Source organism: Mchenga conophoros, linkage group LG7 (assembly GCF_057382185.1).
Source record: "Mchenga conophoros isolate Kocher_MC1m ecotype Shallow Benthic linkage group LG7, M_conophoros_male_GT1.1, whole genome shotgun sequence".
NCBI lineage: Eukaryota > Metazoa > Chordata > Actinopteri > Cichliformes > Cichlidae > Mchenga > Mchenga conophoros.
In genome coordinates this window covers 1,364,039-1,387,940 of record NC_140532.1, presented here as the reverse complement: position 1 = coordinate 1,387,940, position 23,902 = coordinate 1,364,039, and the positions used below count along the sequence as shown (strand labels likewise).

The following is a 23,902-nucleotide window of genomic DNA, read 5'->3' as shown; positions in this document are numbered from 1 at the left end:
GCGAGACACACTGTTTGCACCTTTAATCACGCAAACAGCAAAACCTCCACAGGTTTGAAAACAGATGTTTAGTCATGTGTGCTTGATTCATATGACGTTGACATTGTGAAACTTTTAACAAAAAAAATAGAGAAATGGCGTCTGCCCCTTTGCTTTCTGTTCCGCTTTTATTCAAGAAATGAAAATGACACCAAAGACCAAAAAAAGCCTCATGTGAATTTCTGAGTAGACGTGTATCAGGACACATTTGACTTCAACTTTTAGCCAATAACAGCTGACAGAAAAAACACTGATTTGGGTGTCAGGGGTCGTACAGGTGCCCACGATGGACTTGAAGGATCAATGAGCGTTTGGACGCATTTTGTCTTTTTTGCAAAGATAAGCTTTTAAACCAGCGTGGGCTGATTGTGACGCTGTGAACAGGATCTTGTTCTCAGAGGTGAAATCGCTGCCGAGCTTCGTCTCTCACGACAGCAAATTGATGAAAACCTTGTTTGAGGCCTGAGCCTCTTCTAACATCAAAGAAGTTAAACAACTTAGAGAGCTCAGAAGATGTTAGTTTGCTGCTGTTTCCAAAGTAATATCCACTGCTCGGGAAACCGGCGCTGCCCTGTTTATGTGTATGTTAATTGTGTCCCCTGGCGCCAAGCCTGGACTCTTCCTATGGTTGTGTGTGTGCGTGTGTCAGAAGACCCTCCACGGACACTGGCCAGCTGAAATGAATGCCGGCTGGCGGCTCATTAAAAATGCATTCTGGGGAATCGATGGACCTCCGTGCCCTGAGGCTGACGGGCTAATCTCACACTGTTAATTATTTAGCTCAAGTGCCCTGACGTTGGGAACTCGTGTGTGTGTGTGTGCATGCACTCGTGTTAATGGGTGATTAGCATTTTGCAGACTTTGTGTTTAGTGTCAGGCAAAAGGATGCATGCGTATACGGCCGAGGCACAGTTTGCGTGTAAGACTCTCCTCTTCTCTGTCACCTTAATGGTGCTCACAGATCTATGAAGTTTTAATGAGGCCAGCACTTGTCAATGTAAAGCAGCTCAACAGTTGTTTCGTAGCACCAAAGTCGAGGCCTCGCTTTCTGTGTCTCCCTCGTGAGACGAACAACGCTGACGCTCGTGCTGACGCTCGTGCTGACAGCGTGGCGTTTGACTCCATATTCATGTTTTAAACTGAAACACAAACGAGTCCTTCTGCTCGCTGTCCGGCTCCTTTCATGCTTCTCCAACAAAAGACAGAACGATTTCGGTCTTTTCTTTGATGTAAGATTCATTTCCATTAAAAAATACAGGAGGGCGTGGTTTCCCGAGCGCAAACAATTCCACTCTGCCGTATCAGTGCAGAACCTTTGTTCGTGCACTCGGTGTACAGTTTCTGCAGCGTTACTCCACCAGTATCCCGTCTTTAGTTTCACGCACACAAACACACAAACACACACTCACAGCCTGCCTCGCTATCCCACTGGACCTTCCTGCAGAAGATGACTGTCAGGCCAGGCCAGAGATCTCGTGTACGTTGCAACTTCTTCTCTTAATTACTGTCACGGCTAACCCACACAGAGAAACCCGATGCTTGGGGATCGTTGGGGGTTTTAACTGCTTGCAAAACAATTGGTGCAGGCGAAAACTTTTCAAAATGAAATTACAGCACAGGGTAACTTTAGATATAAATGGGGTTATCGTTCTTGTAGTTCTCCTGATCCTTTCTCTGTTCGTTATTCTTTTGATTTTATGCCAACATCCATACTGCATCTCCTTTTTTCACTCTGCCAGCTGGACTTAGATCCAGATCCTTTGGGTCCCTAAGTTAGATAAATGGTAAAGAAAATGGGTCCACCCAACCCTCCGTCCACTCCCGGTATGTTTTGCACATATCCTCACTCCCACGCTGTGGGCTTCATCCCCCACTCCTTTACTCACTCTCATCCTCACTTCATTGCTCTACCCCTCCATTTCTCCCCTTTTCCCGCCTTCGTTTCCAAACACTGATGGTGCCAAACCAAAAGAGTGGCACAGCCAGGTTAAACTTGGCGACTGAGCATATGGTGTGTGTGTGTAAGAAAGAGGGAGAGAGGCAGGGAGTGTAGAAGTTACAGGCTCTCTGTTTTGCTGCAGGCTAATGGGAGCCAGCTGTGGAGGAGGTTAATTTTAGTGTTAGCTGCTAAGTTGCTAGCAAGCCTCTGAACAGGAACTGTAGCGCCGGCAGCAGCTTCGTCTGAAACAGACTACAGCACGGTTCTTATTTTAGAGTTTTGGAGCATTTAAAATGTCAAAACTTCCCCGGTCACTATGTTTCGGTTTGACTTTGCGTCGCGCTCAGCGTTGGATTGGTCTATCTGGGTCAGCCGTGCCTTGTTCAGAGGCAGGTGTGACCTGAAAATTAAACCCATTTCTAAATAAATGTTGGCTGATTAACGACAAAACAACTACACTATTATTTAAGTTTCAAATACTGAGTGGTGCTTTCTTCTGTAATCAGAGTAGTACATCGTGTTTAAGCACATTACCTTTATCGTTATTCACATAAATATGTGATTTGTTAGATGCTTGTTAAGTCATTTTTTTGTTCATGAAAGTCCTTAAAAATCGCTTTTCCCCTTCGTTGATTCTTTCGTGGGAGTAACCACGTTTCTAAAATGGATATCTGCCTTTCTCGCCACATTCCCATCCTCCTCCTCTACTCCTCTACTCTGCAGCTTTTAACAGGACAGCTCGAGACACCGCCTTTTTCATTGACCCAAAAGAATCGAGGTGAAGAGGCCATAACACCGTTGGGTTGCTGTACTTGTTCGGACCCAAGGTGCTAAAGTAAAGGTGCTCTTTTGGATTGAGATGTGATGATTGTGCAGTCCACTTGTTGTCAGCAGTGTCACCAGTGTTGTGGCTTTCTGCTGCTGTAGTACATCTGTGTGAGGGTTTGGTGTATTGTTATTCAGAGATGCTCTTCTTGGTTGTTACAAGAGGTTTAATAGTGTGGATGCCCTCAAAGGCATCCACACTATTGAGTTCCTGTTTCTCTTTATTCTTTATTCCACTATAATCTAGTTGCTTCCGTATGTTTTTTGGCACTTAACTACTCCCTCAGTTTTCAGCCAATTTTCACCGTTCAAACTTTTAAAAATTCTGCTGTTTCTGCTAATGGGTACAATGACTTTTGGTGCTCATAACTTCTATACTTTTTGAGATATTGAATTTTTTTTTTTGCAATATTTTTTGTCCATTTCTTCCGCATTATAAGTGGGGTCACTGATTTTCCTCACTGGGTTGACTGGTGTTTTAGCTCATTGAGATGAGCAGCTGTTCTCAGACTGGGAGGCCCGGGTTCAAATCCCGCTTATGGCAATATTTCTTTCAGTTAACAGTTTAACTTTTTTAACTCTTTTCAACACAAATTTCAGCTTTTTCACCAATTTATTTTCAGCTGTTTTCAGAAAAAAACTCTTTTGAGCAGAAATTCTGCTGATTCACCTCTTTTCTGCAAAGTTTTCAGCCTTTTCACCTCTTATCAGCACAATTCTCAGCCGCTTCTGCTCATTTCAGCAGAATTGTCAGTCTCGCCATCTCTTCTTTGTGAGAATAAGCTTGGCTCAGTGCGATGAGTAGCTGCCTTGAGACCAGGAGGGCCAGGTTCGAATCCTGCTCATGGCAACATTTTTTTTTTTCAGCAACAATTTTCTGCTTCTTCACCGCCATACAACTTTTTGCAAGTTTTCAACTTTTTCAGCTTTTTCAGCAGGCAACTTCAGCATTAAGGCATCCACACAGCATTTTCGCAGGAAATGCAAATTTTTCTAGTTGCAGTTGCCTTCTCCTCCTGACCTCAGCATCAGTAAGGTACTTTTGCCAAAGCTGCTGCTCACTGAATACTTTCTCCTTTCTTTACTTTTTATTGTGATACATTCGGATGCTCTTTTGCAGGATGTCCTGAGCATGTCTACGCGCCTAAATGCATTGATCTGCTGCCATGTGAGCGGCTGATTAAATATTAGCATTAAGCAGAAGTTGAACGGGTGTGCCTAATAGAGTGAATTTTTTGCGTGTGAAGACGCAGAAAAACTAACTGAAAACCTGTTCATGAACCAGGCCATTTTCAGTCATACGTGTATGAACTGTAAAGGTCTAGTTGTGTGAATGCTGTGTGATGGTTTTCAGCGCTGAGGCTCCGTCTCTGTTAAGTGTTCTGACTTTGATCCGGTACGACGAGCCTGCACTGACACTTTTTCTTCTGCTGTGAGAAGTAATCAGATCTGCAAAGTCGTCGAGCTTGCAACCCAAAAAACTTTAAAGGATCGTCAGGTGATAACTTACCGTTTGTCATGACAGCACAACTGATGGCAATTAACTCCACTTTTTATATTAATTCACACCACAAATATGTCGCACACCCAGTGGGCCTTACTTTCTCTTTGTTGGTGCCTCTCCGTGCCAAATGATTAGATACTATTATTGTGCCTGCAGATAAAAGTTGTTCCAGATCGATAGGAGTGAATAGAAAATATGGCAAATATGGACACAGCTGTTGATGTATGTTATTGCACCGTCGCAGCTCCACGCCAAGAGTAAACGGACAACTTTTGAGTCATCGACAGCTTTCAGAAGAAGAATGTTCGCAATCATAGTCACTCTGAAAATGTCGCTCTTTTTAGGTTAGATACACAACAGTGGTGCAAATCAACTGCTGCAGAAAGTGGACATTTCAAATGAAGTCAATGTCAGAATTACACTGTACACTGTGATGGATGCAAAGTGCTTTGGCTTCTTTGATCAATGTGAGAAGACGCCAGCTGTGAACCTAAATGTGCATTTCAGTGTGTTTGTCTGCTTTGTGCTCCAACCTCAGAGTTGTTTTCAAAGATGGTGAAAAAGTTCTTCCAGATGGCAGCGATCTCTCTGACACACACAAGCCCTCGCAAATCATTTCTTATCTGACGCCTCTGCTGCCCTCTAATTTATACATCGGCTTTAAGCCTCCAGGACTCTGTCACAGCAGCATCAAGTGTGCGTGCATGTGTGCGTGCGCGGTGTGCGGTGTTATGTTTCCCTCTGAACGGAAGCTGTGCCATCGGTGCGTGACTTGTCAGTGACATCATCAAAGCCAGACCACTAATTGGTTCCCTCTGCTACTGCTTCTCTTCATCCAAGCCTGTGTGTGTGTGTGTGTGTGTGTGTGTGTGTGTGTGTGTGTGTGTGTGTGTGTGTGTGTGTGTGTTACTTCTCAGACAGCCCGAGTGGCTTTTCCGTTCATTTTAATGAAGGTTGTTTGATTGAAATAAGTTAAAGTAAACTTTGATCTGAGCCCCACAGAGACACACATCCACACACACACATCCATGTGCTTCTCCTCCCACAGAGTATCATGTTTCCTGCTCAAGGGCTCAGATCAATGACCACACCCACTCCCACAATGCACTGTTCTGTCTAGTGTCCTCTGTTTGCATGCTCTTTGTGCGCGTCCCCGTGCTGCATGTTCACATCGTGTCTTTGTGTTTGAATGGAGCTCTCTTTCTGGACTCGGGCTTGAACAGAGCGCGAGCTCACTCTGGTGAGGAATCCAGCACGAGTGTGTCAGTCCCATTCCTCTGCTCTTAGTCCTTCTCTTCCAGTAAACGTGTGCTGAGCTGGAACAAAGTATGTGCAACAGTTCACCTGTGTGTTTCTGTCCCTGTGAGCCTCAGATGTCCTGACGCGATCGCACACTTTTCTCGTTCCCGTTGCTGTTTTTATTGTTTTCCTGCCTCTAAAGAAGGACAGCCAGTGTTCTGAGTGGAAATGTTTTATACATTATGCAGTTTTATGTGTACTTTGTACCTCTGAGTTATTCTTCTTTTTTTAAGCTTAGGGTTCTCAAAATGTGGTCAGCGGGTGCACTGGCAGCATTTCACGTGCCCTGAAAGCACATCAAGGAAAGAATTCACTTCTCCTCATTTCATTCATTCATAATTCACGTTCAGAACGAGGACAAAGGTGAATGTGCTCTTTTGTTGCCGTCATCGCAGCGCCCTAAGCCTTCCTAACATTGACAAATACAGCTGGTTTTTCAGAAATCTCAGCATCAACAACAGTTAAAGTGTGAGCCAGCACAGAAATTTAGTGAGCAGTGTTGAACCACCATCCTCGTAAAAGACGCATTAACTAACTAAAGGCTTTTCGTGTGTTTGCTTTAGCTTCACACCCAAGCTCACAGAAAACCTTTAAAATGGTTTAAAGGGATATGTGTAGAAAACTCACAGCACGTTGTGATGTGAACTACACTGTTTCCCCATTAACTTACTACACTTTGGTCTCCATCACCTTTGGTTTGCATGTAAGTCTACATGGGAAAAGGGAAACTGCTAAATACTGAGAAGATGCTGGATGAGCACAGATTGGAAGCTGAGCTTTGAAACACGCTGATGTTGGCTGAGCTGCTTCAAACCCAATGAACAGGATCAGCTGCAGTTTGTGGATCGGTGTAGCGGCAACAGCGCGTTTCTCCACAAGAGAACGACGTGCCAAACACAAAGCGATGTCTGCAACATCATTATTTCAAACCTACAAGATGCATCTGTTTTCCTGCATCACAGTAAACATGGCAACCTGTTGCTATTTGGAAAATGTTGCTGCTTTGCTGCGAAGTTTTTTTCTTTGCCTGATCAGATATAAATCATTTTCTTGTTTGGACATTAAGCTCCGCCCCCACCTCCCCATCCTCCACACGGCTGTCAACCGTGTTGACAAAATCAAGCATGATGAAAATAATAATGTAATGAGAATAGCGAGATACAAAAAACACAAATGATTTGATTCCTGCTCCAGTAGCTGAGTAAAGCAGACTTTCTCCAGGTCACATGACACGGGACGTAACCTTCATCTCCAGGGTTTCTGGCTTTGGACCTCCTCTGATGTCCTGCAGCTTCTCTTCAGTTGCTGGACTGAAAAAAAAACACAAACACAATGCTTTGGAAATCTGCAATCATATCAGGTAAACTGTGTCTGCAGAATATTTGGCAATGCAAAATGTGCTGGTGCGTGTCAGCACGTGTGAGTCTTTGGAAAAATATTTAGTACGAGCTCGTGCTCTCTCTTGTTTGTAAGTGCATCTCCAGCATGTGGAAGGATTTGCATGATATTTCCATGAAAGCCATAGGAACATGCCACAGTTTCTGGCCCTCTGGTGCACACAGAAAGGACTTTGCATAGCAATGATGCACATTATGTGTCTCCGGGCAATTAGAGATTCAGACTGGGGCAGGGCCAAGTCACTCACAATAGAGGCACCAACTGCCAGGAACAATTGTTTTGCAATACAAAGATATGACCTGAAAAAAGTTTCAACATTTTCGCTCTGTGAAAACTGAAAAGTGAGGCCTGTGAATCAGTTTGCACATAGAGAAAAGTTTCTTCTTCGTGGGTTCGTGTTTGTTTGTCTTCACCTTCCTCTCACATCTGTCTCAGATCATTTAGATGGAAGCTCAAAGTCCTATTTGACATCATCCAAGATGACCTGGCAGTTACTGTTTGTCATGTGGCGCGCATGTGAGTGTGTGTGAGTGTGTGTGTGAGTGTGTGTGTGTGTGTGTGAGTGTGTGTGTGTGTGTGTGTGAGTGTGAGTGTGTGTGAGTGTGTGTGTGAGTGTGTGTGTGTGTGTGTGAGTGTGTGTGTGTGTGTGTGTGAGTGTGTGTGTGTGTGTGAGTGTGTGTGTGTGTGTGTGTGAGTGTGTGTGTGTGTGTGTGTGTGTGTGTGTGAGTGTGTGTGTGTGTGTGTGTGAGTGTGTGTGTGTGTGTGTGTGTGAGTGTGTGTGTGTGTGAGTGTGTGTGTGTGTGTGTGTGTGTGTGTGTGAGTGTGTGTGTGTGTGTGTGTGTGTGTGAGTGTGTCGCGTGTTGTTTTGCAGTCTTTATAATTACAGGGTGGAAAGGCAGAAGAAGAGAGAGTGGTCATACAGTAGAAGAGTACCCTGCTATTATACTTCTGTTGCTTTAGCAGGTGTGTGTGTGAGTGTGTGTGTGTGTGTGTGTGTGTGTGTGTGTGTGTGTGTGTGTGTGTGTGTGTGTGTGTGTGTAGGACAGACAGAGCAGGCTGTATTCAGCAGGGGATTAGAAACAGAAGGCCAGTAACGTGCTTTATCTACACCTGCTGCTGTCACACCTGGCACACACACACACACACACACACACAGGTCTATGACTTTAATCTTTGAGGTGAAAATACTTATCGCAGTTTAACAGTTAAAGGCATGACAGTCAACCTGTACTTTATATGTAACATCATTACTGTCAGCTCTGAGTTTGAGCCTTTTCATAAGCACTGAGTTAGTCATTCATTTGCTTTACATTTTCCTCCATGTTTGAGCCAAAAGTGACCATATTTGGACATGAGGGTGGACTGTGCTAAGCTAGCTCTAGCTAGCTCAGAAAGTACATGTGAGCACATCACACAGTTTCCAGTTATTGCTATTAAAGGTTCATTCGCAGAGAAAAACTGCAGCACTCAGTTTTTACACAGGTTGTTAACAGTTAACCACACAGCAGCTGTATTATGTGTTATATTATTACATTAAAAGAGGTCTTAAAAAACACAAGACGCTTAGCTGAAACCAAGAACACAGCTAGAGGTCACAGCCAACTGCGTAAGCACCAGCCTCATTCGAAGTGGTCAAGCTCTTAATTACACATACTTTTAAGCCTTCGAAGCCTTTAAAGCAGGGGTGGGGAACTCCAGGCCTCGACGGCCGGTGTCCTGCAGGTTTTAGATGTGTCCTGATAAAATGGGTAAATGACCTCCTCAACATGTCCTGAAGTTCTCCAGAGGCCTGGTAATGAACTAATCATGTGATTCAGGTGTGTTGACCCAGGGTGCGATCTGAAACCTGCAGGACGAGGCCTGGAGTTCCCCACCCCTGCTTTAAAGTAAACCCCACAGAGTTGTCATGGAGCTGCAAGCTGGCTTTTTGTACCAGGCTGTAAGTTTGTCGATTTCTTTGTTAAAGTTGGAGGTCTTTAGGGACTGACTCAAGCATGAATCCAAGGACCTGCAGTTTTTGGCACGTCTGTGTAAAATGGTGTAGTTTTAAACCTCTGGAGACGGGAAATTGGTTTTAAATCGTTTTGTAGTTAGAATCGATTTTAATGTTATTGCATGCATAACATGGCTGCAGGATCAGTCTGTGTGACTGTAACCATGAAGGTGAGCACAGCTGTTTTAGCGCTTTATGGTATTTTCCTTTGCATCATTATTAGCATAATGATTCTGAGTATATTTCAGTGGATTAACCATTTCTGTCTGGTTTCATTGACTGATCACTATGGTTTCAAAACGACCTACATCAGCGATATCACAGCGTGTTCATGTTGATAACCAGAGATGGGCAGTAGCGTTACTGTAATCCCATTACTTTTTTCAAGTAACGAGTAAAGTAAGGGATTACTATTGCAAAAACGGTAATTAGATTACCGTTACTTTCCCGTAGGAACGTTGCGTTACTGCGTTACTAAACCGTGATTTTTTGCGAGAATGTCTCATGACAGTGACGTAAGCGAGTGTGACGTTCTGGCAACAGCTGTGTGCAGATCAACAATGGATCACATATGGAGTGCAGAGAGAGTATGAGCGTGCAGCGTTTAAAGCGTGGAAGTACTGACCTTACTTTGAGTTTGATTCCATAAAAAGTGACAAAAACATTAGTGTCCGCTGTGCGTGGGAAGAAAACTTCTTTTTACAGCGAAAAAACCCCTAAACTTCCAACAAGCACCGAGTAGCTACGACGTAATGGGAAACTCACAGAGAAACTCGCGGATTCTTCCACTGACCGCGGCACACCTGCACCAGGGTAACCCTCCGCCTACCCCACTCCTGCTTTACAGGTGAAAATAGAGCAACAGGACCGCTGAGTCTTTGACTTTATTTATTTTCTGCTGTGTTTTACTTGCATCTATTTGAAAGACTGAGTGTAAACACAAAAAATATTTTATTTTATGTGCTGGAATGTGCAGAAAATAGGTTTAAATGTTAAACTAATTTCTTCCAGTCAGAGAATGTTGCAGATAATTAAATGTTTGCTTGATGCATAAAGTTAAAAGATTAAAACTAATAAAACAAGTTTTAAAAAGAGACTTTTCCATTTGATGACATTTTGTATGATGGATTATGTAGAAAAAGTAGAATTGGGCTGAAAGATCTATCACTTTATCACCTCTTCAGGTTGTAAATCGTGTTTTTAAAAAGTAACTAAGTAACTAAGTAACTAATTACTTTTGAAAATAAGTAATCAGTAAAGTAACTGGATTACTTTTTGGGGGAGGTAATCAGTAATTAGTTACTGATTACTTTTTTCAAGTAACTTGACCAACACTGTTGATAACTATTGAGCTTCGATCCATCGAGCTTTAGACTAAAATCCTAAATCTATAGCTATATCACTAAGCACTTCTGGATGGATGCAAACTGCATTTCGTTGCCCTGTACCTGTGCATGTGCAATGACAATAAAGTTGAATTCTATTCTATTCTATTCTATCCTAAACTCTTTCCAAACGTCTCCCTCAGCTTCTCTGCTTTAACTTCCAGAGATGAGAAAACGAGGTCTGCTGGCTGTGAAAAGGCCGTCGTGTGTGCTGTGGATGAATCAGGAATGATTCATGTGATGTGCACTTTATTATCCTCGCAGCTGTCCTGAGACTGTTTTACAAAATCCCTCCATTCTTCAGAGCAGTCCGTGGTCCTGTATCATACGAGGCGATCACATGGGTGATGAGATAAAAGGAGCGAACGGGGAAAGCAGGCAGAAAAGAAAGCATCTGGCTGCTGACTCAGACGCACACAAGGGCACGTGTTTATTGTGTGAATAACACACACACAGATTTCCACATAGTCACTACAGATTGTCTTTAATCTAAATCACACACACACACACACACACACACACACACACACACACACACACACACACACACACACACACACACGCTGGTGTTTGAGTGACTCTTTGTAATCGACACATTCAACCCCCCAGACACTGATGTTACATTCTTCTGGATAATAACATAATTACTGCACTAAATGAGTCGGTGCCTCCAGCTTAGACAGTAGACACACACACACACACACACACACACACACACACACGCCTGAAAGCAAAAAAGTTATGCGCTGAATTGTGGCGGAGGAATTAAAGAAGGCACGTTTTTGTGTTACTCGAATGTGTTTGCGTGTGCATTGACATGTGTAGGAGAGACGCACTGCCACAACTCAAAGGGCTGAAACACAGATACCCATTGTGATCACACACACTTTGTGGGCACTGGTCTGTGTGTGTGTGCGCGCTGTAGTGGGTTGTTGTGCTGACTAGATGGTTGGCATCAGGCTGAATGAAGGGCAGTATGCCAACACATCTCCCTCCATCTGCGTCACGCAATGTCTGCCAACATATACTCTGCCTTTCTCTTTGTTACACACACACACACACACAATCTCAAAAGCACTTACAATAACCGGCGGCTCGGTGGATGTGTTAGCATGTGATACGTCTTTGCTTGGCTCAGTTTTTTCTGACAAAGTGGAAGAAAATACGATAATTAGATTTCTATTCTTTACACAAATGCAAATATTCACAGAAGAAATATAATTCACACTCATTCACAAACGAACTGGTTGTTCCTGTCACGTACAATCCTCATCAGCGGTCAATAACACATGAGGAGAATTTAAAACCAGTCAGAGTAACATGTCACAGTGAGCAGAGATGATCCACAAACACACCTGTGAAGGTCACAACAGGTCAGTCAGGATATTTCACCAGCCATCCAATCACTGAGGCTACGTTCACACTGCAGGCGAAAGCGCATCAAATCCGACTTTTCTGACCCTCTGCGACCATCTGTCCGATCATGGTGTGACAGTGTGAACGGCACAAATCTGATATTTTCAAAGCCGATCTGGGTCACTTTGGTATGTGGTGCTGAATCCGATACATATCTGATGTTTCAGAAAGCGACTGCTGTTTGATGGTCATGTCGCATTAAATCCGTCTTTTACGTCACTGACACAAGACAGACGCCGATTATCAGCGCCGGAGAAGACATCGCGAACGCTTCCTGGCCATCCGGTGTAGATGTCAGTGAAACTGTTGGGAAGACAACGTGAACATTTTATTTGTTCTGTATAATCTGCAGATTCTGACAGAAATCTGCAGCTAGAAGCAGCGCTCCTCTCATAATTATGTAAATATTATTATGTAAATTATTATGTAAACTGTCATTTACATTATTATGTAAATAACAAAATAATTTAAAGCAAAAAATTGGGAAACGTAAAGTCCGAAGTCTTTATATTAAAGGGCCATCAGTCAAGCAATGCTGTTTGCTCTGGGTCTAAACAGAGCGCGTTTGCTGTCGCATTTTAGTTGTAGTGTGAACAAGCACACAAAAAAATCGGATTTGATCAAAAAATCGGAATTGAGCATTAAGACCTGCAGAGTGAACGCAGCCTAAGTGACCTCTTCGTGTCCATCATCAATCTAAGCTGTGTGAAGTACCAAGAGACAGACGAGAGCGAGCATGATGTCAACGCATGAGTGTGACAATGTTAGCCTCACTCATACGTCTGCATTTCTATGGATGGATAAGAAGCAGTACAAAAAAGATGCTGATTGTGACTCTATAATATCATCAGGAGAACCCCACCAAAGACCAACGCACACACGTGCACTCACACACTGGTTTAAAATAAGTCGTAATTACTTAGCAAGAACCACACGACACTGCACCTATTCAACCAAACGTTAAAAGCAATTTACAAAAACGGAAAGAAGACAAAATATTCACTTAAGAAATAAATATATATATATTCAGTGCAATGCTGCGAGATTCCTGTGTTGAGGATTTAATGTTAGAGTCCAAAGAGAAATCGATCTGATCGGAGAAAAAGACAAAAGAAGCATTTTGACCTCAATGGAAATAAATCCAACACATCTCAGATTGTCACAGGCTCCACTGGAGACTCGCTGGTATAAAATCTAACATTCGAATAATGAAAATGATGAATCATTTTACAACTACAGCTTTTACAGGCATCACAGCACAGATTTGCCTTTGCATTACAGCTCACAGAGATGATCCTATCAAAGAGATAGTACGATTTGAAAGGCCATGGACTCAAAATAGTGAATGATTTCTCTCACAAAATGCCCAAACTCCAAGTAAAAGAACAAAATTGAGCCAAGGAAACTGTTTTTCATGCTTAACATCACTTAATAGAAGTCTGTATGCACGCTCAGCCCTTTAACACAGAAACAGCAGCGGCGCCCTGGTAAATGCACGGTTATGGGAAACCATGTGAAATATATTTAACCTCAGTAAACTTCACGTGTGATGACGAAGCACATAGGCACATGTGGTTTTAGAGTCTGTTTGTTCTTACAAGTGAAAACGTGAAGTTTGCTTCAAATGTTGTTGTGAGGAAGACTCACAGTGGATGGTCGCACTTTATAAAGTATGTGTAACTCTTACCAGTTAAATCAGTACATACATAGTCTCTGAGACCAAGAATAAGGCAACGCTTCACTGAGTGGTTCGCATTTCCACTGGATTTCACTCTGCTTGTTTTTCATATTCACTGCAGTGTGTGAGTTCTCCTGTCTTCACGTGTGTGTCTCAGTAAATGGATGTGGGGGTTGACATGGTTCTCTCTCAAAAGGAAGTCTGTGGTCGGGCCATTTCTACATATTTTCCCCTCATACACACACACACACACACACAGACACACACACACACAGACACACACACACACACACACACACACACACAGACACACACACACACAGACACACACACACACACACACAGACACACACACACACACACACACACACACACACACACACACACACACACACAGACACACACACACACACACACACACACACACACACACACACACACACACACACACACGTGCGTTTTCCCTGTCAAGCTAAATGAAGCTTTCTTTTAAAAGCAATATGCAGCCCCACAGATGTGGAAGCCATTCCTCTTGCTCTCTCTTGCTTTCACACGCACACACACACACACACACACACACACACACACACACACACACACACACACACACACACACACACACACAGAAAAACATTCACTCGAATAAACACAAAAACCCACAGTCTCTTGGGGTGCGGTCTCCCCTGCAACCCCGGTGCAGTGTGGGTAGCTGTCGTAAAAGAGGTCCTGTGAGAGAGCGTCCAAAAATAGCCTGAGTAAAAATGCAGGACCATAAAGCTCACCCAGTGTCACTCAGAGAAATCCAGTCATCTGTGTGTCTGTGGATGTGTTTAAGTTTTGTTCATTCATACCAAAATACTTATTGATGTTGATAAAAATAGCCCCTCACAGCTTCCCACCCTGACAAATACACTCTCTGCATCTGTCAGAGGTGCTGCTTCATTGGGTTACAGACATCAGAGTAAAGAAAAGGACGAAGGCTGAGTGTCCTGCATCGTACATTATGAACTCTTTTGGCTGAAATAATTTCTTAAATCTTGTGAAATTCATTGTTTAGTCTGACTGTGTTTTAACTAACTGACTGTTTTTGGCTGCTTCTTCGGGGTTTTGCCTCAGTTCAGGGCGCTGCAAACAAGCTGATACTGATTTATTAGATATGGGTTTTTATTGATCTCTGAGGGCCTTTCTCAGGAGCACAAAGACTGGTAGAATGAGCCCAGTATGTTTTTGAGGAAGGGAGAAATGTGATCAAATATAAGCGTTTTTAAGGCATATTGAGGCAGAGGTATCTTTGGCCACAGCAGGCAGCTACACCCTGAATATGCTGCCTGCCCAGCAAGTCAAACAAAGTTAGACTAGACAGGAAATAAAGTGTAGCGTTTGAGCTATTGGTGTCGTGTGTTTTCTATTCCTCAAGTATTTTGATGGAACCCAAAAAAACTCTAATTATTTTTTATGTATTGCCAAATACTGAGAAGTAGTTCAGTTTGCAGCTACTTGAACAGCAAATCCAAACAGAGAAATAGTTTTGTGATCCTACAGATGCGAACGTGGTCTAAACTCAGTTCGTGCATACATGCAGACTGTGGCATACGCACCCTGACCACAGCCTGATCCTCTCCCAACGCACTGTGCTGCTCAGCAAACAAGGGAGAGACGAGGGCTCATGAAATATAAGTGAGCGCTTCTAGTCCCTTTATTATCACAGCTATTTCACCTCTCTCACTGACGGAAAGACAAAACAGAGACAAAACAAGGTCAAAGAAGAGTGACGTGGACAGTCTACTATCGATCGGCTAATGTTGTTCCGTTTCTCTTTCTGACTTAACTGAAAACACGTGACATTTGAGGCAAGATTACATTTATTTTCAATGAATAATGAAAGGGATGAAAGCTGTGCAGTCTAATGTCTGAATGAGACCATTAAAGAAGCCGCAGACCTTTTCCAGAGGCTTTGAAATTCAAATGCCTCTAAAAACGAACACAAAGAAGATGTTTTTGATATGCGACACTCACGTTTGATCATTTTAGCTACACTGTATCAAAGGAGTGAAAGCATCACTCACACAAACATTCGTGTACATTCAACGACCTCGACCAGTCGCACGTGCACACATCTGTAATTGCAAATGTGTGCGTGTGTGTGTCATTTAATAGTCCGACACTCAGAGTCTCTGGAGAGGCCTTGACGTACTTTGTGGTTTTTCTGTTTCACAGACGATGGAGCAGGAGGGGTCAGTGGCAGGAAGGCGTCCACGTCCCAAACTCGGAGCTTTAACAGCCGATAGATTCTGATTTAAAGCCGTCATTTCGAATGAACTCGTGTTCACATGAAGCTGCTGCTCCACCCCAGGGCCAAAGCACAATCCGTGCACGCCCAGTGTTTCTGTCGTGAGGAGCAGATAACACATCTTTGTGTGATTCTTACAGAAAGAACTGATGTACTTTTAATATGACTGACTGCCATCTGCCTTAACAGCTTAGATGTAACTGTGATTACATGAGAGGAGTTTGAACAACACCATAAGCGCCGCAAATACTTAACCAATGTCACAACACATATTGGTTGCTATTTAAAATGGCAAATGTGGACATTAATGTGGTTCTCGCGCTGTCCTTGCAGGTCTATTTAAAGGCCCCTATGATCTTGAACGGTGTGTGTGTGATCTGGAAAGGCTGGATCGACCTACAAAGGCTGGATGGGATGGGATATCTGGAATACGATGATGAAAGGGCACAGGTATCACCAGTTCTGCTTTTTACTCAAATGTCTTTTCCTCATCAGGAAACCAACTACGATCTTTCTTTGTTGTCGTTTGTGCTCGCAGCACGAGGACGCTCTGGCTCAGGCCGCGTTCGAAGAGGCTCGACGCAGGACGAGAGACTTTGAGGACAGAGAGCGATCGCACAGAGAGGATCTAGAGGTGAGAGACGAGGGATCGCCGACTATTTATGTTGACTATTTATCTCAAATTTCTACTTTATCTTGAAATCTTTCTCAGTCTTGCAAAGCCGGTCCCAAATGATTCTGTTGTGGTGAACAAAACAAAAAAACCTCTCATATATGTAAAGGTTGGAAATGTGACTCGTGCAGTAGTGTTTCATGCTGGGCCTCTCAGTGATGGCTATAGTAGCTGTAAAGCAGTACAGTGAACACAAACTGCAGCTCTGGAGGTCGCAACAAAGCTTGACGTGTAATTATTTTTTACGGTGCATTTTAGTGTGAAAAAGAGAATTAAATGGCAAAACGGCTCCTGCTCTTTTTGCCCTCTAACATATTTATGTCACAGACTGGCTTTGCAGGACTGGACAGAGCAAACAGCATCACCAACACAGCTTGCTTGTAGTGCAGTTTCTTGTTTGCAACTCTGAAAATAAATTGGCTCACTGAAAATGATTTTGATCCTCTGCTGAATTTTCTCACAGATGCTTTCAGACGCTGAAAGTAGAAAAGTATCAAAGTGAATTAAAAGTAGAAATGTATCAAGAGTGTAATATATATCTGCAGCATCAAATTTGTAGTATCGCTTTCCTTGCTTAGTGCTTGGGGTTGTGTGATGTGTGCTTGTGTTCTGTAGTTTGTTTTTAATTATTATTCTTTTTCTTTAAAGATTATTTCTGTAGTTTGAACCGTAGGTTTAGTGCATGATCAGTTTGGCGGTAATTCTAATCTGATAATTGATCTGACTTGATATTCATGAACTATTGAATGACTACAGTTTTGTCAGGTTTCCCAAAAGCCTCAGAAGGGAAAGTAGTTTGCTCATTCTGTGCATTCCTTTGAGAAGTTTAATTGATGCAAACTTGGCAAAACAAGGTGATGTGTTCATTTTAGTAGTTCAAATGTGACCTTTGAACTGCACGTAGATGCTATAAACTGATTTCTAAACTGAGATTCTGTAGGTTTGAAATTTGAAAGTGTCCCAAATGCATTTCATTGCTTGAGACAAACTCACTTTCCCAGCAAGGCTTTGGGGAGATCAGTGGCATCCTTCCTAAGCTGACGCCCTCCGAATGAACCCCAAATTGTTTATTTTTTAGGACCCTGTGGTTTCTAAAATCTGGGACTGATGACACACAGACAGCCAGCAGAAAAGAACAGGGTCTGTGTCCTTCATTTCTCACCATCTATCACACTGTCATGCACTAAACCACCTCGTGTGTGTGTGTGCATGTGTGTGTGTGTGTGTGTCCACAGTTTCATTTGTGTATCTGCATTCTTGTTTTTGTCCATTAATGTCTGTGTGTGTCTCTCAGCACCTGCAGCATTTTCTATGTTTTTATTTCCACACCGTGTGTGTGTGTGTGTGTGTGTGTGTGTGTGTGTGTGTGTGTGTGTGTGTGTGTGTGTGTGTGTGTGCGTGTGTTCATGACTGTGCATGCTCTGCAATGAATTTTATTCCTATAATTTTACTGTGTTTGTTTAATGCTTGAATGGTGTGAGAGACTCGGTGAGCACAATGTGATGTTTCATAGCTAGTTTGCAAAAGGAGACACACAGCCGACTCAGGCACAGCTTTGTGGCACATGGTCCTGCAGAAATGAAAGAAAAGAGAGGCTGAATGTCATCGTGTGAAACAGAAAGAAAGATTTGATCCAGGTTGCCTTTTATGTGACTGAGCTCATGTGGCTTCCCCGAGGCTGCGGCAGAAAAAGGAAACCTTGTGTCTCTCACTAAATCAGTAGAAGCACCATCACTAGCTTCTTTAACACAATGTATAAACGTGTTGTTTCCATATTTAAAATGATTTTGGACACATCGGCAATCAGAGGATGGAAACTGTTCCACTGTGCAGTAAAGTAACCGCACGTGAAGGTCGTGTTACTAAAACGCATGTTTGAGATGGAGCACATGAGCACATTGTTGCTATCCTTATCAGTATATATGAATCATAACGTATAAAGCTTAGCTTCATACATATGGAGATCAAAATAATATAAATCAATAATAAAATGATAATAGCTCACGTGATTTTATATCAAAGAAAAAATGTGCACTGACCCTGAGGAAGAGTCGTGGCTGTCTAAAAGCAACGGCCCCACAGATGATTTTACATTTCAATTCTTGTTTCATACCAAAAGAATCAGAGTTTGTAGAGTTGCTAGAAACAGCAGCCACAGCTTTTTGTTGTTTTCTCTGGGTGTGCCTGACGAGTGTTGCTGAATAGCTGCACAGATTCAGCCTCTGCATTTCTGTGGTCTGAACTCCACCTCTCCATCTGTCTCTCTTTCTCTGTAACTCTCTGTGTCTCGCTAGCTGGTGATCGAGTTATCTCTGTGTCCTGTCTGAGCTTCAAAGGCAAAGTTAATTTCTTCTTCTCTCCGACAGAAGAGAAAGAAAAAAATGAGCTGAGGCAAAATTCTCGTTTCTTTCCTCTTTTTCAAAATAGAAAGGGGAGGGAAATTTGATTGTTTCACCTGTACTGGAAAACACACATGACGATAAGAAGATTAGGCCGATTAGTAGGTTAAGAAAATTATGTTGCTCCAACTTTGGGTTGAGAAGTTTTCAAATAGATCAGCAGCAAAACGTTGACGTCTTTTTTCTCCTGTGAATGCTGATTGAATATAAAAGACCAGTCATTTTGGCAGACACAACATTTTTCATCCAAACGCAGCGATATTCCAGTTACTCAAGGTCAAAGGGTGCCTGTCACAATGATGGATGTATAAGCAATAGATGCATTTTTAATACTGCATGCATACACACACGTGGTGTGTTTAGCTATCCCTGTGAGTGCTCGCCCTTTGCTGCTCCTGCACAAATAATATTATTTTACACATGCGCCGTCCAAACACTCAGTGCTGACTTCTGTTTGAGTGAATCGATCGGAGCTCTGACACTTTGGATGTACTGGACACTCTAATTGAACAGTGGGAATCGGGATCCTGTGAAATCCTGACGCACGCTGATCCATCTCCCAGTCCGGTTACATTATGTGATAAAATGAGCTAATGTACAGCAGACTAATGGGACAAGAGCAGGAGCGCCACAGAACTGACAAACATCCGGTTTTCTTCCGTGCACAAATGTGATTTTCCAAAATATAAACACGCTGCCAAAAACCCCACGCTTAGCTGATGCTGTCAGTCCAGGTGGTTGTGTGTTTGTGATTGTGTTTACTGATAAGAGGGACAGTTATTCTGCTGTTGTTTCAGATCAGTTCAAACAAGTAGAATTTAGTTTCAAAAGCAGAGTGAATCGAGCCAACCAAAAGCCTCTTTATGCAGTCGGCCTGTTTAGCCTTACGTACCGGGTGAGTGATAGCAAAACCTAAACATGCGATTTGCTCATGAGCACATCTGTTGCACCGGCCTCAGTGAAAGCCTAACCTCTATTCTCACTTTAAGGCAAACCTACACCCGACGTGTGAAAATGTGACGACTGGCCGAGGGTCCCCTTCGCTACGATGTCCTCACGTCAGCGGTTTAAAACTCAATCGGGTCCCCACTAGGATAGCTAGACAAGTGCATTCACACACAGTCACACGTGCACTCCAAGAGCAGAGAGATTTGGTGGTGAATGATGAGCTGCCACTAAAAGCATTAATATATCATTAGTATTGATTGCCATCAGACCCCCTGCTTTGACTTACACACACACACAAATACTGTACAGGCACACGTGCACAAACTCGCAGATACAGCACATTTGCTCCAAGTTTATCAAGACACACACACACAAACACGCACGTGTGCACACTTGACACACTATTGAGTTGTGGTTAAGCAGCCTATAGTGGTACAGAAGGCTCGCATCTTTACGTGGATCAATACAGAGAGCTCTTCTGGCCTTATGATTACTGAGGACCACTCCCTTCTGCAGAGACAAACACTCGCTCAAGCTCTCGCTGTCTGATTAAAATCTTGCTTGTTTCCTGAGATTTTGGATAAACGAAGGTGTGTTTAGTCACATAATTAACTGCTACGTGCTGTTAATGTTAGAGGGAACAGTTTGTTTGTTTTTCATTTTTCAATTTGACCACTGAGAACACAGAGCAGCAACATGTCCTCAGCCAAATAATGTGAGCACCAAAACAACATATTTCAAAAGTACAATTAGCAGTCTTCTTCCTTATCACACACACACACACGTAAACAAGCATCACGTCGTACCCGGTGCTCTTCTCAGAGCAGATTCAGTGAGAGCATTTCTGAAAATGACCTTTGCTTCATAGCAGTAACTATGATTGTAACTGGTTTTTAACTACCAACAAGCAGGTACTGGAAGCAAGTTGCATCACAACTCTGTAAGTAAACAGCTGGCCAAGTAAACGCAAAACACAAATACTTACATTATGTGCTCCGTTGTTAAAGGTGCTTATTATTCTTAATGTTTTACATCATCTTGCATCTAAAACACGAGACTGTCATAGTCACGATGGTTTATCTGTAATAGCTATCGAGTTCAACCCAAACCTTTTGCCTCAGTATCCCAGTTTTCTTTGGGTTTCTCCGATTGGCTCTGAAAAAAGCGACAGAATAATCCAATATGACATTTTCTGGGGAGTACATACGCACATGGCACAGATGGTGCTGTGTGATCAATTAACTCAGCTTTGATGCAAGTCAGTCTAAATGAGCCACGCATTAATATTTGATGGTTGCAGCGTTGATAGAACAACAGAAAGCTTTCCAGAGGAGACTGACAGGGCCTGGAGTCAGTCTGGCTAAGAGGAGTTAAAATGGTAGCATGACATAGTGTGTGTGTGTGTGTGTGTGTGTGTGTGTGTGTGTGTGTGTGTGTGTGTGTGTGTGTGTGTGTGTGTGTGACTGCGTGTATGCTGCTATTATCGTGAGTCACTGAGATGACACAAACTACATTCCTCTTGAACTAAGCAACCCTTTACTATCTCTGTCTGCATTTCTGTCTGCTCTGCTCTCTGCTTCACCTCTCCCCCTTCTTGCTCTCAGTTGACCCCTGCTAAACTCCCCCAGCTATCACTTAAATGTAAACCTACAACCACAGGTTTTTTGGTTTTTACACCAAGAGACCATGCTACGGCGCAACAAACACGCGGACACTAAACCCACATATTTTTAAAGGCCTCGTCTCTCGACCCAATAATCTGCTTTGTTAGTGTGTTTGTCTGCGTCAGCCAGTTTATCTCTCTGCCTCTCCTGCCTGTCTGCCAGTTACCTCAACTAAAATATCAACATCGGTAAAGTGTATAAACAGCAGCACAGTCGTGCTGTAATGAAGCTCTCTGAGTACCTCTAATGGCAGTTTGGGGTATTGCAACTTTCTTTTGTAATTCTGTGTGTGTGTAGAGTCTTTTCAACATGAAAATCAGACTCTGTGTAAAGATTCTTACCTCAAGTGAAGCTTGGCATGTTTGCTGTTGCCATGGTGCTGGGGGCGGGTCAGAGGTGGCCATATTTGGATGAGAGCGGCTGAGTTATCACATAATGTTAGTGAGCTGCAATCATAGACTGTATGGGTCCAGTATGCAGACACATGCCTTGTAATTAGTGCTACATAAAACACTATTATAAGTTAATTGGAGCCTCTGGCATGTCACTGCATTAGATGATTGCATAAATCACCAACAACACAAATGTTTACTGAGACGTCTCTGTGACTGGAATTAGCAGCGATGAAGGTGAACTCCTAACGTTAAGCCTTAATTAAGTGTTAAAGAAGATTTATAAAGAAAACTTTGCTCTCACAGTGGTCGTAGGGAAAGGCTGTAAATATGTTTACTTCTGTTTTAATTTGGGAGTCTGTGGGCATTGGCATTATTTTGAAGTTCGCCCCAGACTGGAGAAATCCTTACATTTGTTAACATGTGAAAATCTGTACTCAATTTATTGTCTTTTTTCTCTCTCATCCCTTCCTTGCCATCTCTTTCCTCCTGTCGTCTTAACATGCTCTTCTCTTTCCCCCTCTTCCATCCTTTTATCCCTCTCTCTCACCAGTCCAGACGACAGCAGGACCCCAGCCCTGGCTCAAACATGGCCAACGCTGACATGGAACACAAGATGCGCTGAGGAGGAGGAGGAAGTTATGCAAGGAGGAAGAGTAGAGAACCCGTGCCGGCTGTCCATTCACTTTCAATGCAATCAACTGAAAAAGAGTTGAATGAAACTGCAGTTGTAGATCAGTTGTTTCTAACGATGAAGGTTTCGCGTGATCATTTCTACATGTGACTCGTTTTGTTGTTTTCAATATTTGAATGTAGATGAAAATTGATTGAATTGAAAGTGAATAAAAACCCTCGAAAAAAGGGCCGAGGACACAAAGGACCTGGGCAAAAAGTAGTTATATGAATATTTAAATGTTGAACACGAGCAGTTAATGTTACAGGATATTGTAGATGTGACACGGCTTTCACGGATGTCATTCAGATTTAAAAGCTTTAATATTTTTTGTCCAGGTCTGAAAGAAAATCGATGGATAGGGCTAGTTTTGCATACCAAAATGTATTTTCTATTACTATTACTGTTAAAATAGAGCAAGAGTGGTTGTCAGAGGGCTTTAATGTCATTACGGGGGAGGGAGGGCAGAAGCTGAAAGAAGCAGTTAAAGAGAGTTTGTTGTGGCCTGAGGTCACAGCTTACCAGCATCAAAGGTGTTGGAAAAAATTTAAATAATTTTAAAAAAAGGTTTCTGCATTGTTCAGTGTTGTGTAACACTTAATATTTGTTAGCATGCCCTTGTTTACCCCTATTATACCTAGCTCACGTCCTAAAGCCTGCTGTTTTCTGAGACCAAAGTTCACTTTGCTGGAAAGGGGAGGGGGGGGGGGGGCGGAGGGGAGGGGGGAATAAAAGAAGAGGGAAACTTTACTTGCATTTACTTTTTTTTTTTTTTAAGATAATTTTGCCAGGCTCTAGGGTTTAACAGCATTTGCTGTACTGTAATGGTAATTATCTATGAAAACATCACTATCATAAGATACCTGTGACGGTGAAATAACAGGTAATGTAGCAACAATCTGAAGGTAAGACAACAACAAATATGCTACAGTATCAGTGGCTCTGGAAGCAACTGGGAAAATTGTGTTTTTCTGGAGAGGGTTGGTCAGTCCGTGTGTCTTTTGTCTTCCAAGGGTTTCATTGATTGGGATACAATCAGTCTTGGCCTTTCTTTAGATGCATGAAACCAAACACAGGCCTGCCTACGCTCGTTGTTGTTCCCCACGTGGCCCGTCTATCATCAGAGCAATCGTTACAGTGCGTCGATTTGGAATAACAGGGTGATTCAAAACCATGTCATCATAGTGCTCCTGCTGCGGACCCCAGCAGGAGCACACAAAGGATCTGTGTCCTCATAGGACTTTTCAGATTTTCAAACCAAATGTCGCCTGTATGAACGATTTTTTTTAAAAAGAGGTCGCCGTCTAATGAATCAGATGTATCTCCGAAATCTGGGATTTTTTCTTCTTCTCTTGGTTCATAAAAGATATATTCTATATATTGGAGA

The 23,902-nt window shown here is 42.7% G+C and overlaps 1 protein-coding gene across 4 annotated transcripts in view; it reads left to right on the top strand.

The window, feature by feature from the left end:
• The window catches only part of cbfb (core-binding factor subunit beta), a 28,533-nt gene extending 5,323 nt beyond the window's left edge, over nt 1–23,210 (top strand). The window contains exons 4-7 of one of the 4 annotated variants that reach the window (XM_085281436.1): nt 16,100–16,216; nt 16,305–16,400; nt 17,518–17,579; nt 22,401–23,210. In XM_085281436.1, coding sequence (XP_085137562.1) covers nt 16,100–16,216; nt 16,305–16,400; nt 17,518–17,547 — 243 coding nt within the window. In that variant the 3' untranslated portion in view covers nt 17,548–17,579; nt 22,401–23,210. Of the gene's footprint in view, nt 1–16,099; nt 16,217–16,304; nt 16,401–17,517; nt 17,580–22,395 lie in introns of all 4 variants that reach the window. The other 3 variants (XM_085281435.1, XM_085281434.1, XM_085281433.1) reach the window with 3 other exon arrangements.
• The last annotated feature ends 692 nt before the right edge of the window (nt 23,211–23,902 follow it).